General features: G+C 43.0%; 1 protein-coding gene across 2 annotated transcripts in view; it reads right to left on the reverse strand.

Annotated features, from left to right (window-relative positions):
• Nucleotides 1–20,696, reverse strand: part of ptchd4 (patched domain containing 4) — a gene marked incomplete at its 5' end in the record, with an annotated part of 40,220 nt that overhangs the window by 9,035 nt on the left and 10,489 nt on the right. For both annotated transcript variants that reach the window (XM_084559922.1, XM_084559921.1), the window contains one exon: nucleotides 18,134–18,629. In XM_084559922.1, coding sequence (XP_084416048.1) covers nucleotides 18,134–18,629 — 496 coding nt within the window. The remainder of the gene's footprint in view (nucleotides 1–18,133; nucleotides 18,630–20,696) is intronic.

The following is a 20,696-nucleotide window of genomic DNA, read 5'->3' on the forward strand; positions in this document are numbered from 1 at the left end:
GACTGGTGACCTGTCAATGGTGTACTCCACACCGTAACCTACGTACGTAGCCTACGCCGGTGCGAGCCATTTACACTTGCGCGCTCGTCAGTCTGGCTCGCTCTGTAACAACACCACCCAAACACTAGTCGGCGCTGTGTCTTTTTTGACAACTTTTGTTTCTAGTTCCTGCTTCACTTTCAACAATGGCGACTGAAACTTTCGTGGAAACTTCGCCGAACACGAGTCGTACAAATGTCTGTATCTCCGAACCTCCTCAGTTAACCTTTCCTCCATGTGTTCCATCTTTATTGATCCAAAACAATCAATTCTAAAATTGCGGAGATGGAGAAGCAGCACGAAATACTAAAGAGGAAACACGCTACTACAAAGCGGACCAATCACAGCTCTTGTGGTCTGCGTGGCGTGTGGTTACACGCTGTTCTTTCAAAACACTGGATTGTTAACGCTGCTGTTTCTGTTTCGAGGAGATGTTCTTTTTTGAGTTACCCTTTTGTGTTTCAATAAATTCTGTTAAACTTTCCTTACACCCAAACTTGGTTTCATTGGTTGTATTGTGTTTGTCCCTGAATTCCCCTGGACCCTCCTAGGGACGTAACAAGAAGCATAAAGTTTATTGTGTATATCAAAGTCAAAGTCTGCTTTATTGACAGTTGTGCCATATGTGCAGCACACACAGAGGACTAAAATTGCGTTACACTCAGACTCACGATGTATACTGTAAAGTATATTTTCTCCTTATTTTTAAAGTATACGGTAGAAATTAAATTGTTTCCATGAATCATTTTGCCCTTTAAAACTAAAACAGCTTCTGGTTGTACAGTGAAATATTTACAGCTGACTGCTTTTGAACCGGGGTTTCGTGCGATAAATTACATAATCACACGTGGCATATGAAGGTAAATGATGCATATTTAAAAACCCTTTTTTGCAGGGTTCTCATTTTCCGTCGGGCTCTGCCGGAGACAATAAAAAGTCAGCCGGAGACAAATTTTTTCAACCGACTCAAGGAGTTAATAATAGCTTCAGAAAGCTTGACAGACATAGCAACAGTAACTAAGGTGGGTGGGGTTCAGTGCGTCAGATTTGTCCTCCGTAGCCTCTCGCAGTCATTTGATTTGATATTAAATGTTTAATGACCACATAAATAACTATAAATCCGACTGAAATATAATTAATCCATCCCCTGGCCCCGGTACCTGCACTGTTAACAGTCTTATGTCTAGTCTGGGTGTGCTATTTTAATAAGAAGCATGCAATCTTGGTGTCATTTTTTTGACTCTGTGATAATGCGACGCTCAGGTCGGTAATATAATGCAGTCTTGTTTCACTTAGCTGAGGCATTCCACACAAATCAGGTCATAATCCTCTCACTTGTAGACCCAGATAAGGTCGTGCATGCTTTTATCTCCAGAAGACTTGACTCTCGTTATGCACTTTATTCTAAGCAGGCAGTTGGACCCGTGACCTTAGCATTTCTTAACTCCCGGCGACAGCGCTGGCTGTTTCGCTCAGGTCACTCACCGGCCACGAAATATCGGTTCGGGTTGTGCTAACCTTTGCTGATGTTTCCCGACAACACTGATGAACTTTTGCGCCGACGCAGCAGCTTCCGGAGCTTCTCTACACTCTCTGTAACCTTTATAGACTCACCTGTTCTCCTTCTGTCTAATAGGGGCACAGCCTGCACTGCCTGCCAACCGCTATGCCGGAGAGCCAGGAATTGGGGGAGTCGGGGACAGATAAAGAGAGGGAGAGAGATGTGAAGCTGTGGCTCAGAACGAAAGGACGGAGAGGCGCAAGGTGTTGTATCGCAAGCATTTCCCAGATGCAGGTACAACCCTGAATGGATTGTAAGAGGGCAGTTTGTCACCAGCTGTCCGGCAGTCTATTTTCTGCCAAGAAGGGAGGCGGGGGGTAGAAAAACAGCCGTACAGTCTCGCAGCCCGACCGCAGGGCTCCTCTAATGGAGGCCCCGGCCGAATTTCGCCCTCCCCTCGTCCCCCGGCACACACCAAAAAGCCACCGAGTCATTAAACTGAATTAATGCTCCAAAACCTCTGGGGCGCGCACGCCACCCAAAACACATCCATCACGTGGGGAGAGAGCGCCTCGGCCACTCCCTCCCACTGTGGATTCTCCCAATCGGGGTGACTGTTAAGCACGCCGGCTTGTCACACAGGTGGGGATGACAGAGGAGCCAATATCACAAGGAGGAGGTCTCGCCGCAGAAGTGTGATCCAAACTCAATAAAAACAGATGAGGGGAGCGAAAGCGAGGACCAACACTGGGAAGCCCAAAAAGCAATCTACACATCCAAATCAATATTTAGGTAATAACGCTCCGAATAAACTTCAGTTTACTTTTTTTTTTGCCACCAGAGGGAAGTTTCTCCAATTTAAGTCTTAATGTCCACAGTGTGGTCTCCATCCACCTGCCTGGTTAATTATCCTGATGCAGTGTTTTAGCCAGAGGTGAGCTCAGGGCTGCTACAATCGGCTTACACGCAGAAGTAATGACTACTGAATGACAACATCATTTTCCGGTCTGCAGGGCCAGATTCACATTCTGTTCTCGGGCAAAGCATCAGAAGGCAATTAACAAAAACAAGTTCAGGAACTCAGGTCCCTTTGGCTTCCAGTTGCAACTGCACTGGAATTTGATTTCACCTCCATACTGTGAGCAAAAGGCAGCAGCGTAAAGTCGTCATTTTCTGATCAATCAGTAGACTGCTGATGTCTCTATGGAAAGCCACAGTGGTCTGTTGTTGAATATTTTATCGTGAATATTGAATGAAAAATGATGTGAAACCAAGCTTGCAAGAACGTTAACAAGACTTTTTTGTGGCATACTGAGGTGTTTTAATTAGTTCACCTTTGGTGGTTATTTTGTCATCTCTTTGATCGCTTTTAATTTGCATGCCTGCTGTTGCCGTGCATTGGCGTGCATGTGTTATGTGTTATGTCCAGTGACGGTGTGATGAAATTTGGATCTGCAGGATATTTCAGTCAGTAAAAACAAAAAGAAGGCATGCCCATTGTGGTGCGAGAAGTATATTTATTGCACCTTATTTATCCTTCCCAAGGATATAGTACATATTTACTTCTGTCTCTGTTTCTTGTACATTTGCAAATCTTGTGCATTTTTTGCCATTTTATTTTTAATTTATTTTATTTTAAATTTTTACTTTATTTTATTTTATTTTGACTTTAATTTTATTTTATCTTGCACCTATTTTTCTTTTTACTAATGGTTTTCGAGAGTTTTTTTTTATATGCAACTGAGCTACAGTGACCAAGCACTTTCCCTTGTGAATCAATAAAGTCTATCCGAGTCTAAGTGTGACGACAGAAGCGAAGAGCTGCGCAAAAGCAAAACCATATACAAAATGCAAAACCAGTAGCAACATATTGTGTAAATACCACGAACCTCTGGAGCCAATGACATTAGTTTAAGTTTTAAGCAAACTAGGTTGAAAACCCAACTAACTCTGAATGAATGCCGATCCATTCAGTAAATGCTGAGATACACTGCCTGGCCAAAAACAATTCTGTGGCATTGTCTCAATAAGCTTCTTCAATGTCACCAGACTTATTTCCATCCAGTGTTGCATTCATTGGTCACCAAGATCTTGCATTGATGATGGGAGAGTCTGACCACTGCACAAAGCCTTCTCCAGCACATCCCAAAGATTCTCAATGGGGTTAAGGTCTGGACTCTGTGGTGGACAATCCATGTGTGAAAATGATGTCTCATGCTCCCTGAACCACTCTTTCACAATCTGAGCCCCATGAATCCTGACATTGTCATCTTGGAATATGCCCGTGAACATCAGGGAAGAAGAAATCCATTGATGGACTAACCTGGTCATTCAGTATATTCAGGTAGTCAGCTGACCTCATTCTTTGGGCAACATAATGTTGCTGAACCTAGACCTGAGCAACTGCAGCAACCCCAGATCATAGCACTGCCCTCACAGGCTTGTACAGTAGACACTAGGCATGATGGGTGCATCACTTCATCTGCCTCTCTTCTTACCCTGATGCCCTGGTTCCTCACTATCCTTCCAGTTTTTAATAATGTGTTGGACAGTTCTTAGCCCAGTTTTAGTAGTTTCTACAATCTCCTTAGATGTTTTCTCTGCTTGATGCATGCCAATGATTTGACCCTTCTCAAACAGACTAACATCTTTTCCATGACCACAGGATGTGTCTTTAGACATGGTTGTTTAAGAAATGAGAAGCTACTCATTGCATCAGTTGGGGTTAAATAACTTGTTGCCAGCTGAAAGATAATCACCCATGCAGTAATTATCCAATAGGAGGCTCCTACCTATTTGCTTAGTTAAGGCGGTGGACTGACCACCGACCAGAGACAGAGCAACCAAACTACCATCAGACATCTCTGTTTCTCTATTTTGACTTTCCTGTCATCCCTACCAGCACATTTTTGCTGCACAGTATTCTCACTGTTCACAATAAACAAAATACCGCATTACTACAACTCAGCACCAACACTATCCTGGAATTTGAGTAGGAGTCTGGCAGGGCTTGAAACACATTTTCTGGAATTGCCCTGAGGTGTGAAACAGCAAATTTGGTTATTTGCATTTTCAGGCCCTCTCCTTCCAGACGAAAACTTGCTCCTGCTGTTCTGCAGCAGGGTGCATGAATCTTTCACATGTACCTGTGTGTGTTTGTCTGGCTTTTTTTCCGGCGACACGGTTCTATTGTTTTAACAATCTAATAAAGCAGCGGTAGAGGTGCAGTGTCAGGACTGAGCCGTGCGAAGATTTATTTTTAGATGAGTAGGCCGCCTGCAATTGTGTCTGCATGTCTATTTGATTATTATAAGCCTTTCTCCGTACTTGCGTTTGCCTGAAAATGCATCTCTGGACTTTTTCCAACGTATTCGAACAAGCGAGCACTTGATATGCCTGAGATGAAAGTGATATACTCAAAGGAATCGCAATTCTTCAGTCATTTCCAACAATTTGCATTGAACGGGCCGGTCGCAAACTGGTCTCCGTCGGTTACGTAACGACAGGCCAAAATTGCTGTCGCACAGAAAGGAACAGCTGCTGAAGGGAACTTCCTTGGGTGGACGTTGTCAAATCCAGTCTGTCAGGTCAGGTGGCTTGTCTGCGCATCACTTTTCCGCGTGTTCCCCTTGACTCTTGCAGAAAGGTCCGTTACATCAGGTCCCGGGTGTTAATTAATTCCCGGGAGACGGTTATTTTTAATAATGCATTACAGCATGTGTCTGTTTTTGCTGTACGACACTTTGTCGGAGATGTGCTGAGCTGGGTAGGGTTTTGGCGAAATTCGGAATAAAGGAAAAAATTGGTTTCGGTTAGGGATGCACCGAAGAATCTGCAGAAAAATTGCTGCAGTTGTTGCTTGCATCATCACAACATCCCGTTTCGGCCGTGTTGTTTCGGCGATAAATTTCCGTCCGGACTTTTAGCAACAAACTGCAGCAATTTTCAGCCGAAAATGGCCCGAAAGTGCATTTTCGGTTTTCGGCCGAAGATTTTCAGTGCATCCCTAGTTTCGTTTGCATGTACTGAAGAGAGCTCAAAGCGTCTCTCTGCAACACGGCATCACACAGTCCAACTTCACAGAGCGCAGAGAACACAATGCCTCAGATGTGGCCACTGATCCAACATCCAACCAAACGTCTTTGAATGTTTCTCAGGTTTTTCCCAGGTGATTAATATTTTTCACGCACCTGTCACAGAAAGCCCGCCGACTCCTGAAATAACATACGAGACAACCGTCACTGTCGCACTCTCATCTTTGATGCGAAACGGCTTCACAAGCAATTTGTGACAGCGGGCAAAAATATCCACAAAAGACCAAAGTGCAGAGTCGAATCAGACGATGCACAGGGAAAAAAACTTTATTTTTATTTTTATTTCTATTGAACTGTTAAAAATGCCAGACCTCACATCTCTTTGATGCTATATTTAGCCATTAAGCGGGGTCCTTTTGCGACCCCTCTTCCTGCTGAATGTTCTATTAAAAATGGATTACCCCCCCCTTCGGCACACCTGTTCATAGACTCTTATCTGTAAGAGTGGCTCTCGCCCAGTCAGCAGCACACACTCACGCAAATGGCAATTCAAACGAGAGGGTGGAACGCAGAAGGGAGCGTAATGCGGCCTCTAATTCATTATCACTCTGCTTTTTCATAGTGTGGACAAACACGAGCCATGGTATTACAATTAAACAACAATATACACCAATCGGCCACAACATTGAAACCACTGACAGGAGAAGTGATTACCGTTGACTATCTTGTGACAATTCAGTGTTCTGCTGGGAAACTTTTGGACCTGGCATTCATTGGTGTGGATGTTACTTAGACATGTGGCACCCACCTAGACCAGACCAGGCACCCCCACCCAATAGCAATGACACTCCTTGATGGCAGCAGCCATCCCCAGCAGGATGCAGCCACAAAAACGCTTTAGGAACAACAAGGTTGGTCAACAAGGTGTTGACCTGGCCTCAAAATTCCCTAGATCCCCAAATGATCGAGTATCTGTGGGATGATCCGCAGAGGCCCCTCCCCTGAAAGGCCCCCACGAACAACATTCTGTTGCCAGACACCACAGGAAACCCTCAGAAGGCCCATGTCCATTCTCTGATGAGTCCAATAAAGGTTCAAAAAAGGTTAGTACCCAGTACCAACCTCAACAACAGGTTAGTACCCAGTCGTTAATGGAAATTAGCTGCACCAGTTTCTGGTTATTAGCATAAGCATACAAGCAAGTTTCTGGAGGAGTTCCTATTTAAACCTCAAACTTCCCACCAGTCCCCTAGAACTGAAGAAGCTACTCGGATGAGTGGTGAAACGTCTTCTCAAAAAACTCTACAAGTCCAGTTGCCTTTTTTGAACCTTTATTGGATATACCATGACCTGGATGACTGAGAACCTTCACAGACATATCTCTGGTGAGTCACAACTGTTTTGGAGGCACAAGGGAGACCTACACACTATTTGGAAGGTGGTCATAATGTTATGCCTGATTGGTATACGTTAGCAAATATCATGCTTACTTAGCAGTCTCCACCACTGTTAAAGATATTCTGCGGACACATAAATCGGAAACGTTGCCAATTTCTGCGGTAATGGAAAATATGTCAGGTTGAAATGAGCCTGAATTTGCTTTTTCACGATGCTACTCCAACACGGAGCCTAGCTGTCGGCGAGCTCTTAGCTGGTGAAAATTATGAAAGCACTATATATTATTATTTTTAACTTGCTTGTGTGCTTTAAATATTGTTTTACTTCTAATTGATAATAAATTAGAAATGAGTCACAGTGAGCCATCTTGAAACCTCATAAAACGGTGCATTTAATGGTGTATCATCCCCTCTCTTTACTTCGAAAGGCCAAACACGAGTGCTGAACTAGCATGACGCCGACCTGAAGCCTGCAGTGGCTCCATTACTCCCAATCAGGAATTATACAGCTACCTGATTAATGGTATATAATTTGCTCTGGAGGCATATGGCATGAGAAACTAAGGATACCTCTTGTGTTGATTAGACCTCTATCACATTTTCACTGCAGGCTGCTACAGTAAATCAATAAATAACAGTTAAACCACACTTTAATCTCTGCTCCGAATTCAAATACTTGGGTAGACGCATGACCTCGGAGGTGCTCTGACTTGTTTTATGAGCAGAGTGTGTGACATTATGCATCAAGTATGTTCTCAGTTTGTTTCCACATGACACACTCACAGGGTTTCCCATGCAATGCTAATACTATGGCAGCCCGCCAGGGTCTAATTTATTCCGCCATGGTCTCAATTGGAAATGAATTGGAAATATTTTTGCAAGTCTCAAACAACGTCTCCTGCCCCTCCCCCAAACCCCCTACCACACCGGCTGCTCACCTGCTCTACTGAATTTAACCTGACGGAGAAAACGACAACTCACGTAATGCAGAGCTAAGCGCTTTGTTCACTAACAAAAATAACGTTATCGCCAGCGTTTAAAACACGATGTTTGTGCTAAATTTTTTAGACCACGGAGATTTAAAATTATTTTACAAGAGTTGGTCAAAAATTGGAGGGACCGACTGCAGACGTAGCGTGAGCTAGCATAACTTTATAAGAGCTAGCTAGCAAAGTTAAATAGAAAGTCAGCAGTTTTTTTTTTTTCGTTTTTTTTTAATTATACTTTAATCTAACATACATTTGTCCATAGAATGCCACGTCTCAACAGCTTATGTTTCGTATTCACGTACATAAATTGCACAGGCTGCTGCTATTTTTCGCTAAATCCAACATCCGCGTTATTACGTAAACGACGTACTGATAAAAACGCATGATCTTATTCTATGTGCACACGTTTAGTATACCATATACCGTATGCTTTGTTTTTAATAAGTGGAATAGCATCATAATCTGAAGTTACTTTAATTTTCTTATTTATTAAGATAGCACCCCACCCCCCCACCCCAAAACAAAAAACGTCAAGGTCTCATGAAATTTTGTGGGAAACACTGCATTCATGTATGTGTGGTCGTACCTCTACCTGCCCGCCTGCCAGCCTGTCATGGCTCGGGACATTTATGCCGACGTCAAGTGGAGAGTTCTGCATACATGTCTATGTGTGTGTGTGCAGGTCAGCTCTCTCCTTAACCACAAAACTCTGACAGTGACATGAAAATCAATACTTTTAGACGTAACAAGGGCGAGCTGCTGTGGAGCTGGAGAACATATGGCATGTGCATAAATCCACAAACACACACACTTAGGTTCTTACTCATGTTCAGGGCCTCTCAGTCAATCCAGCCGTCCAGGCATCCCGAACTCTGATCAGCCCCTCTTAACTCTTACACTGCCATTCAGTGTAACCAGCTTAAATATCTGAGGTCATTGACACAACTGCAGAATGCAAAGCTTCGTGCTTTCAGATGACAGTTTGACACATTTGACTCACAAACGGTCAATGTCATTTCAAATATAACGTCAAAAGTCATCCCAGTGATCCCAGCCATTATTTCCGTGTACGTTATAGCTTGGTCCAGCAAAATCCAAGGTAACCTTGCATAAAATACTGTTGCATATACACCACATCAGGCATATCATTATGACCACTGACAGGAGAGGTGAATAACATCATGTGACAATTCAATGTTCTGCTGGGAAACTTTTGGACCTGGCATTCATTCATGTGGATGTTACTTAGACATGGGTTAGGGTTAGGGTTAGGGCTGACAAGGGCACCACAGGACACCTTCAGAAGATCCATGTCCATTCTCTGATGAGTCACAACTGATTTGGAGGCACAAGGTAGACCTACACAGTATTAAGAAGGTGGCCAATGCATTTTGTCCATCAATTCCCATACCTAGTGTTGGTCTGGTTTGTGTTCACACAGCCTCTCTACAAACAAACCAAGATGGTGTCAAGTATATTCATGTTCTCCGATGGCCAAACAAGACAAGATAGTAATGTATATGGGTATTATTAGTTGACACTGCAAAGGGACATTATTTGTGAGGTTATATGGGTACAACAGTGGTGTTGAACACATACAAGACAGACAGGGTATAGTATTATGAGTTGGATTAAACATCAGTGATTAGACAACAATCACTCACTGGCCTGCTTTCTTTCAAGCATGACATTTCACAACTGTCTTTGCAGTCAAGTTTACCAGCAAGAAACGGGAGGGATTTTAATACTCTAAATGCAGAGACACATGGAACTGAATACTGACTTTCTGGAGAAGAAAATACGTGGAAATGCTTGGAATAGAGGAAGGAATAAATCTGGTTTCCAATATAAAAAACATCTTCCTCTTGCCGATAGCAACATAAAATAATGGTGGAAACGTCAGGAGGAGTACATTGTATTAACTCCAAGCGTACTTTCAGAAATAGTGTATTTTTCCATTTAGGGCTGTATCGTCGTGGAGCCCTATTAATTGATGTATAGACCTGGTTTATAATACCTCCCTGCAGGCCTTAATAACCCTGAAGCTGCCATACTTCCATCATCCTAGAGCCACTCACAGCAGTAACATCCACAGATCGATCATCAGTCATCCAGCACTACTTATAGAAGCAGGCACGAATTCCCAGAAGGCTTTTCACCATCAGCGGAGATGGCTGTTGTGCGTGACTGGCTGCGAATGTTGAGTGTCACTATCTATCTTGCCCTCAAAGGATAAGAAAATATCAGTCCGTAAAAAACATCAAGGTCCAGAAAGAGACAACTCCAAACAGCTTGTAAATCATGCAGAAGCACTGACGGGAACATCACAGGCTCGGGTTGATGTGGCAGAACACAGGGAACGGGTGAGAGGGACAGAACTTTTCAAGAAAACATCTTTAATAGCACTTACTTCACCCGGCCCCGTCCTAGATAACTGGTTTGTGTGTGGTTCTAACAGCTGCATTGTGGCAACCTGATACAGCATTACCAAGGGACCAACTGTTCAGGTAAATAAACTATAAACATCACAAATAGGTGCATGTTTGCGTCATGGGTTGTACAACCCACCTTAGGTCAGTGATTTATCATTGTTTGCTTCTAACCAGTTGCACTAAACTAGCTGATATTCTGAGGGAGGTAGGGGACCTTTGTAGTTCTTTCGTACATTGAGTTTGTGTGTAACGTAATACTATAACTAGCAAGCTAGAGGCACAACCAATCCATGGGTAGTTGATATGTGGCTTGCTAGTTATCTTACAGACTACTAGTCATTTGTTATTGAAAAAATGACAAGCACGCAGTGAGCGTTCACAACAGTCCTAGGGACTGAACCTAGGGCTAGGCAAGACTTCCGTACCAAGGTCTAGTGCAAATGACGGTACCTAGCTCAAGACGGCAGTGGCCATTGCTAAGACTCCAAATGTTGTTCCAGAAATAGTGTATTTTTCCATTTGAAGGCGTATCACTGTGGAGCTCTAATAACTGATGTGTAGACCTGGTTTATAGTACCTCCCTGTGGGCCCTAATCACTCTTAAACTGTCATCCTGCTGTCATCCCAGATAGGGTTCACTCAGCTTAAGATGGCAGCGCCCACAGCTGAGATATATTTGGCTTTACTCTTGTACAGTAGGAGGAAGCAGTGCACCTTTATTTTTAGATACAGTTTATGGTGGTAACCATTAACAATACACAAAATGTACAGGGACGAGGTTTTCGCAGAGAGTCTACATGGTAAATAATACGCTACCGTAGCAGCTGGTTAGTGTGACTTAGCACCAACACTACACACAAGGCTAAACTACTATTGTGGCCCTGTCCAAAAGTGAACAAAATGCCTACCAGCACCACGAAAGCTTATGAATATGATCAATGCAATGCAATGAAATTGCCTATTCTGGACAAAGGTTATCAGGGTCACAGTGCACCCAGCCTCTCAGTGCTGGGTCTAAGCTACGAAGAATGAGGCCACGCCTGGCTGTGGCTCAACCTCAAGGACACACACCATCAATTTTAAGAGGTAAATCCTTTCTCTGTAAATGTTTCGGGTGACAAACTGTCTTTACTTTGTGGAACGTTACCGATAAGGACATGCGCAAACCTAAGGATGTGCATATAAGAATTTCAGAATTGCTGTGGCAATACATGTCATGTTACTTCTCCCCGATCAAGCTGTGCAATGTTGCTTCTTACGAATTCATATCCAACAAAGGTTCAAAAAAAGGCAGCTGGACTTGTTGAGTTCTCAAAAAACTCTACAAGTCCAGTTGCCTTTTTTTTTTAACCTTTGTTGGATATACCATGACCTGGATGACTAAGAACCTTGACAGATATATTCTTACGAATTCAAATTAACCTGGTCACAAGAATTCCCACCACTAGGATCACAACTACTTGGCAACATCACACTTCACAAACCATAATGTTTGGCATCTGTAGTTACTTGCTAAATTCCTACAACATCTTCACTTAAAATAACTTTCCTGTAACCTGGCTACTAGCCACTAGGGCATTTGGTAAAGTTGTTAACTGACTGCTGTTGAGAAGATTTGGACCGTTCTTCTGCTAGCGTTAGCGGATGCCTTTTCAGATGAGTGTGCATTGCGCCACATTTGATGAAACCTGATAGTTCCTTGTCTTCTCAGAAGAGTCCATGTTGTTACTGTCACGTGATCACTGACTAGTCATCTAGTGCTTGCAACCCCTAGTTGGAAGGCGTTTGTTGTTTGACCTAAAAGAAGCCACATGCACCAAAACTCACTTCATACAAGGTAGCTATTTGAAACAATTTGTACCCACACTGTGACTCAGACTTGGCTCAGGAGAAAAAGACTGTTTTACAGCTCAGCCCTGTGGAGCACCATCGTGTCTCAGTGGAACGTACAGCACCTGCATGATGTGTTAAGTAAGTAATATGCCGCTCTGCAAGGTCAGTACACCGACTTCATTTAAGCCCACTGTAGCACAAGGAGAGAATAGACAGTCAACCGCCTAGCATGTATGTTTTATGAGTCCGGCTATGATTTTTTTTTTTCCCCTTTCCCCTTCTCCCTGCTTGTTTTTACACTTCTAATAGTCATCACATATCCAGAGAGAGAAGGTAGTGACAAGCTCTGCTCAGCAGTAATTGGCCAGCCAGCAGATGACACGACAGATAGGCACAAGGGACAAACAGGAGGAGAGGCTGCTCCATATTAAAAAAAAAAAGGTTTGAAGACACATGGTGGTACCTGCCCCGTGCGGAGCTGCTTCCTCTACATGATTCATACGCCAGAGATGACATTAGTTCGATCGCTGAGAGCAAACAATGGATTTCTACAATGTCAGGGGAGGCATTGTCGAAAAAGGCAAAACTATGGATTCACAAATCTTACTTGTTTTTCTTGGCTGTATTCAGGCTGACTGATTACACAGTTCCTGATCTAAACCATCCATCCAGTGTCAGGTCACTGTTCCTGCAAGCTAAGCAAGGTAGTCCGAATGTTCCCCCACCAAAGTGATGTTTTCTACCTCCTCCTGGGGATGGAAAGAACTTTCAATGCCAGATACTTAAAGGGTGTATTCACACCTGCCTTGTTTAGTTCGATTAAAACGAACTCAAGTTCGTTTCCCTGCTTGGTTCGGACCTTTTTGACTGGTGTGAATACAATCACTCGAACTCTGGTGCGGACCAAACAAGCGGACCGAGACCCAGCTGAGGAGGTGGTCTCGGAGCGGTTCCTACCGAACCCTGGTGCGGTTCCTTTATGGTGTGAAAGCAGCCCGACCTCGATCCGACCCAAGTTGCAAAAATCTACCTTTTTGGATTTGACGAGCTCCCGTAGTTTTCGCGCATCTATCAAGAAGCGTCTGTGTGTCTGTCTGTCTGTGGCACGCATATGTCGCGAACCGTTGGCCCGATTGATTTGAAACTGGGTAGGTGTCTCGCTACGGGCACGAAGATGTGCACTGCTAAGTTTGACGTTGTTTGGATAAGAAATGTAAAATATATCGGTAAAATAGATTTTCTCCGCTCTAATATTTCCAGTTGCCTGATGACAGTTCTAAATTATTGCGCTGGCTCAAACGCTAGATGGTAACCATGGCAACGGAGACTCAACGTTATTTTACAGTTTACAGACAAAACATGATTGATTTGATCATCTATCTATAAATCAAGAATTTCTTTTAACTTATTTGGTGAGTTTGTGTCTGTCTGTCTGTCTGTGGCACGCTGATTTGAAACTGGGCAGGTGTCTTTGTGGGGAGGAGACATGGGTCACGACAATGGTCACAACTGAAAAATCTTCTTCAGCTCCCACTATAGGAATACATACTTCCGACGGGCACTGCACTAGTTATGGGAAATGTAGGATAGCCCAGTGACACACACAACAGAGAGAGACACGTGAAGCAAACAAACGCAGGTAGGTTAGGTAGAGATGAGCCGTGGCTTAACCTGGAGCTCTGAGGAGACACGCTGCCTCCTAGATGTCTGGGCAGATGTCCAGATATCTCAAATGCTGGAGAAAACACATAAAAATGCAGAAGTATATAAGATTTTTAGTAAACAAATGAGAGAGAGGGGATTCCAGTGCTCAGTTTATAAACCATATTGCTAGCATAATAACAAGTAGACCTACAGTACGCAAAGTCTCCATTGTAGCCTATTTACGTGGGACATTTGGCTTCCTTCTTTACCCCGCCTATACGTTTACCAGCCAATGGCTGAACGACCTTAGCACATGTGTTTTTGTTAATAAATTCTGGTCCGGTTGCAATTAATCACAGTGTGAAAGCGAACCGCACTAGAAAAAAAAAAAGAAAAAAAAAATTGGTCCGGACCAAAGCAAGTGAACTAACGGACCTTCCTGGTGTGAATACGCCCAAAGTCTCCATTCTGCTGAACCACTTCCCTGCAAGGAAGACCTCAGATGGAAGGCACCCAATATGCATGCTGATCAGATGACGTAAGTGCCTACCCTGGCTCTTTTCGACATGAAGGACCAGTGACTCTCGCCATGCCTCCAATGTTGAACTTAGTTAGTTCAATATCACAAACTGTAGCCAAAGGTAAGGGCTTCCCAGCTCTTGCAACCAGCTCTATGAAGAATTCTGCCACCTTTAGGGTTTTACGTAGTTTTTATTGGGCTTCAATCACCATCACCCCCAAAAATCCTCACCACATTCAAAATCATGGCCGCTGCTAAAGGTTTCCTAATCTCACACCACACCACGCACAGCGCTTGGCATGCATAGTAGGTCACAAGATCAGTTTCCATCCCATTAGACAAGTGAAGAGGTTTTTGGCTTTTACTCAGGAGTGGCTCTGTCTGCTGCCCACGCTACCACAATGACCCAACAGGTGGAGAGAGGTACAAAGATCAACAAAACGTTTTGTTATTCCAACCCTCTTCCACTTCACAGCGAGGGAGGCTATTGTGCTTGTGGGAACTTGCATTACCGATTTCAGCCCCGTTCTGAAATGATTATACTCAGCAAAGATCTGCCAGGCCAATCAAATCGTTCGGGTGGGTTTTACACAGTGATGGATGGAAGAGTAACGGCAACATAGTCATCTACAAATTAAACTCCAAGGAGTTTAATTTGTTTAACAGAAAAAGCCTCTCTTGGGCGGAGATAAATGATAAATGAAAAGCAAATTCTTAAAAGCTTGCACACACACTGTGTACTAAATCTTATCTTTCCCTTTAACATTTAATGATATTGACACTAGAAAACTGAAGATATCATAAACTTAAGGGCTAAAATTTCTTCTTTTTTTCTCCAGCATCTTGACAGTATCTTACTGCCGTTATTTAGCAAAAAGATTTTGTATTTCAAGGAGGTCATAAACATGGTCAAAAGTAAATGGCTCTGATTGGTTTTAAGAATATCCAGTTGTGTGCAGAGATATTTTTGAGCCTGTATCGGTTGAAACATGTCCCATTACGATATCTAAATGTCTTGTTACCAGACTAATGTTCCTATAACAACTGAATCTGGCCTCACCAAGCTACTCGTACACTACTGTTGATTGCAAAGAAATATCTAATAGCAAAGCCGGATATTAATATTACAGCCTTTAGTATGTCTTGGGGATTTAATTCAGACTTTGGCAGTCAAGCATCAAGATGTAATGGCACTTTACAGTGAATAATAATAACAACCCATAAATGTTTCTATAAAGGCCAACCCATACCAAGAGGATAATTTCCTTGATAACATAACATTTCTACACATAGGGGCTTTTAACAGCAGCACACTAAGATATGATGTGTTATAGTAGTCTCAACAGAGGGGATGAAGGGATCCAGAACCAACTAAGAAGCAATGGGACTAGAGTCAGATAAGATAATTAGCTCTATGGTGTATATCACCAACTCAAATAAACCATGAGACTGTGCAGAAGCAGGCTCAGAAGTAACTCTGCGTCTACAAAGATATTTGTTAGCGTGTAGCCACCAGACACCGGTATAGTTGCAGGCTAACTCATTAGCACGAAAATGAAAGGTGAAAATGGATGTATAGCAAAACTTATTTACTTATTTCACGCTGTCATATACCTCACAGTATTCAGATACTCCATATCTAGATTCCAAATGGCCTATTTAAATCCTTTTGGGTTCACATCAACCTGCTTAAACTAGAACCTAGGATCACTTAGTGTTAGCAGATGACTGACTGGTTAGCACGCTATCAGCTAGATTGGGAAGTGCAGTGTAAATATACACCGATCAGGCATAACATTATGACCACCTTCCTAATATTGCATAGGCATCCCTTGTTGTGGTTCATCAGAGAATGGACATGGGCCTTCTGAGGGTGTCCTGTGGTGTCTGGCAACACAGTGTTGTTAGTGGGGGGTCCTTTGAGGGGAGGGGCCTCTGTGGATCATCCCACAGATACTTGGGAGACACACAGGTGGATTCAAAAATGGTTTAGGAACAACATCCCAAACTGATCGTCTACTCAGCCCTCTCGTTTTGTTGCTTTTCCCAGGAGATAACCGTAATTTGCCTGGCCCTAAAACTTATAAGGAGCAATAAGGGCTAATTAAGTAAATCTACTTAAGTACTGTACTGGCAATTTCCAGGAAATACTGTGTAAAACATTAACGCCAATGACAAATTATTATTTTTTCAATCGATTAATCAGTGGCGATTTATCGATTAATCTATCAATTAATTAAGGATATCTTTACCAAAACATAACATTCAACAAAAGCTGTGATTTATTGAGTGTAATATAAGTATTCTTATATTTCGATACTGCTACTTTTCCTAAAGCTTCCTTCATCGCTTTATCTTCGTAGTTCTGCCAAGCATCATTTTGTTTGTGTGAAAATGTGCATAAAGGCGCAAATACAAATTCTAAAAATTCAAAAAACTATTTGGGCACAGTAACAAACGGATAGATTCTGTCTTCTTATACTGAGACACAATAAGTTTTGCATCTATGGCTTGTCAGACCATAATAAAATATAACTCAAAATGCAAGCCTTTAACGGTAAGGACGTCACAAAAAGTGCCGTCGCACTGCTGCCCCGACGTGTAACTTATCAGTTTCAATTTCAGCGCTAAGTGTCTTCCCTGATGTGGCGTTGATATAGTGTTAAGGGCGTGTCTCAGACAGGACCTCCAAAGAGGAACTCAGACATCTGCTGCCTTTGAGGCCCTGTCACATGAAATTACAGACTTAATCAAGTCCTCTCCGTCTTGTTTGCCCTTCTCCACCTCTTCACTCTGCATGTGCCTTCCTCTCTATCTTCCCCTCTGCCTGTCTGTCTCTGTCCATCCCACCCTCGTTCCTCCGGGCCCTCTAAATTGTCTTACTTATACATCACATACATTTTTCTATTTGCTCTTTTCTCCTTGACTTTCCTTTTTAGTCTCTCTAAACCCCACCGCACACCCCCCACCCCCACCTTCTCCTCCTCCTCCCCTGCCTCCAGGTCACAAGGAGCTGATCCAGCCTCCTGTTCCTGAGTCTTACTTAAACTTCAGTTATGCCAGCTGGCCTGCAGTAGAGCTGTACCAAAGCCCCGGGGATCCAGTGACCTTAGGAGCACACAGGAAGGAAATGCAAGATATACTGTTAAGTAAATGGACAAGGTATAGCTGAAGAAATATAGGGAGCAAGAAAACGCAGGAGGGGAAAAACACAAGGTGAAGAGACTAAGAGCGCAGAATAACAAAACAAGAAATGGAAATATGCGCACTGCCGATGTTTATAATGCTGTATTGTTAATGATTATTAGTCACAAAGCAGTGTTTCACTTTCTGCTTGCTTTAGTCCGGCCTGCCATGAAGCATCCACTCCTACACCCTCCACGAATAGCAATTTCTGCAAAATGATGGATTACTGTTTTGAAAAAAATGCAGCTCATTGAAATAATATTGAATCTGTACAACTTTGCCAAATTGAAAACAAAAGTACGGGCAAAACGCAAACTACAAAGGAAGGAATATAAGACTCACTCACATGGATGCGCACATGCCACCTTCAATGTTTTGCAACGCCAATTACAACGCAGTACCAGCTTCATTTCCGAGGAAAAGCCCATCACACTCCTGCTAAACCTCTCCACAATCAACCCACTATGAGTGTCTTCCTGATAAGCCCCTTATCCAACCGTTACGCACAGAAACACACACACAAAAACAGTCTCAGTCACGACCCACACTCCTACTCACCCATGGCAAAGAATGGGATCCCCAGTAGTGTGGAGTTGAACTTCCCGTCCGATATGAAGAAGATCCCTGCAGCTGTCACGTTGGCGATGCAGATGGTCAGCACGCCCAGGAGGCCGAGGAACGGCTTCCCCCTCAGGCAGTCCCGCATGGAGCTGGAGATGGTGGCGGCCAGGAGCACCAGCACCAGGCTGACCAGCACCTCGCCCTTGGCCAGCACACCCGTCTGGTGGAAGTCCCGCCACAAGCTGAAAGAAGTGAGCGACTGGATGTGGAGCTGGTCGGTCGCATGGGGCACCTCGGCCGTGGACAGCCGACTGACCAGGGCGCAGAACTCATTCTCCCAGCGCTCTGCGATGGCGTCCTGCACGACGGGTCCGTTGTTACGGAGGTAATAGGTGATCTGGACAGCGCGGGCAAACTTGACCTGCTGGTCGCGGCTGTTGGGGGAGAAGGACACGCCCCCCAGCTGGTGTCCAATGAAGGAAACACGGCCATTCTGCAGAGAAAGAACAAACAATTTTTATATAATATAATATATATATTGTTTATATAATGTTTCCCTCACAACATTTTATTTGACACCAGGGAATGGGGAGCAGCTTCAACCCACAGAGAGCAGGGTAACAGTAGTTTTTGAGCTGCCATCTAACACGCACCCACCTTTGCAGCTGTAGACAGAGCGGGTGATATATTGTGAAGGTTGACTTGCTGTCCCATAGTAATTTTTAAATTAATCAAATTATACAGTACATGCGAGACATCACGGTGACAAGAATATGGTGTTAATGTAATTGCGCAGGGCAGTGAGGAGCCCAATAAGGCAGCTGGGACAATAAAAGTGGGTAACATTAGTCTGTCAGCAAGAAAACTGAATATAAATGGTACATGAGGTTATTGTTGGCACCACCCTTTACTTCATCCTGAAAATGTTGCCAGGGAAGCGCTGCAGATGTACACCGTGCCATGTTCTTATTCTGAAGTACCACCAGTCCACATGTGGGAGAAGGTGACCAAAGGATGCTGCATGAAAGGTGTGACGCAGCTGAAAAAAAAAATGCAGTGGTGTTTGGAAGGAGCTTTTCTTTGTATGTTTCATTGTCAATGGTAGCGAGCGGTGAGGAGCACCTGTCAGTCAGGCAAATATGCCCGACCACATGTCACTGGCCATGCTAATTCTAAAAGTCTGAGACCCTTTTAAACAAATACGATACGATACGATACGATTCGATTCGATACGATACGATACGATACGATATGACACGACACAATACGATACGACACGATACGATACAGCCTCCACCGATATTGACTTAATTCAGCAAGTTAAAAAACAAGGTCACTGGCCATGCTGATTCTAAAAAGTCAGAGACCCTTTTAAACAAATATGACATGACATGACACAACACGATATGATATGACACAATACGATACGACACGATACGATACAGCCTCCACAGATATTAACTTAATTCAGCAACTCAAAAGACATGTCTCTGTCCATTCTGATTCTAAAAGCCACAAATCCCTTTAAACAAATGCGATGCAATGTGATGTAAAAGCCAGAGACCCTTTTAAACGAATACGACACGACACGATACGATACAATACGACACGATACGACACGACACGACACGATACAGCCTCCACAGATATTGACTTAATTCAGCAAGTCAAAATGACAAATCACTGGCCATGCTGATTCTAAAAGCCAGAAACCCTTTTAAATGAATACGATACGATACGATACGATATGATTACAATATGATACGATACAGCCTCCACAGATATTGACTTAATTCAGTCCATGCTAATTCTAAAAGCAACAGACCTCATTAAACATTAAACAAATACATTACCATACCGTACCATACCATACAGCTTACACTCAAATTAACTTAGCATCATCAAAGCCAACTTTGTTGAAGAGCTTAAACCAAAGTTAATAACACAATTCACAAATCAATGTCCAGTAACTCAAAGCATACAATTTATTTTGGTGTATTTTCAGTACTGAGCCACTATCAGACTTAGCGTTTGGCTAGTTTTAAGCTAATAGCTAAATAGCTACGCTGAATGGTAAAATCATATAAATTCAGTAAGTAATTTTTAGGCTTACAGCAAATCAATGCCTATATCTGTATTTAATGATTCTTGACACAGACTAATTATAGTAGGCCTCCTTTTTTTTTTTTTTGATTTCACTTCCATCTATCGGTTTAAGTTTTCAGGAAAAGGTGTCTGCTTTGGAGAATGATTTCACATAATTTCCATTCATTGTACTTCAAGGCTGGATGTGCATTCACTGGGTTTAATTGTACAATACATTAACACTATGACATGACGAACATTTCCCCAGTCCGCTCAATCCATCAAACAGGGCACGCTCTCAGTGAACGCTGTGGTGTGAATTTGAATTCCTACATGACACTAATTCAGCAGTTACACTTTTAATTTACAGTTTTTTGTAGATGTGATTTATCTTGTCGGGAACACAATAATCTAGCAAAACCAAACAGGCCCAACATGCTGTTTCGCAGTGGTGAAACTGATATAAATCTTTTCT

Source organism: Chelon labrosus, assembly GCF_963514085.1.
Source record: "Chelon labrosus genome assembly, chromosome: 14".
NCBI lineage: Eukaryota > Metazoa > Chordata > Actinopteri > Mugiliformes > Mugilidae > Chelon > Chelon labrosus.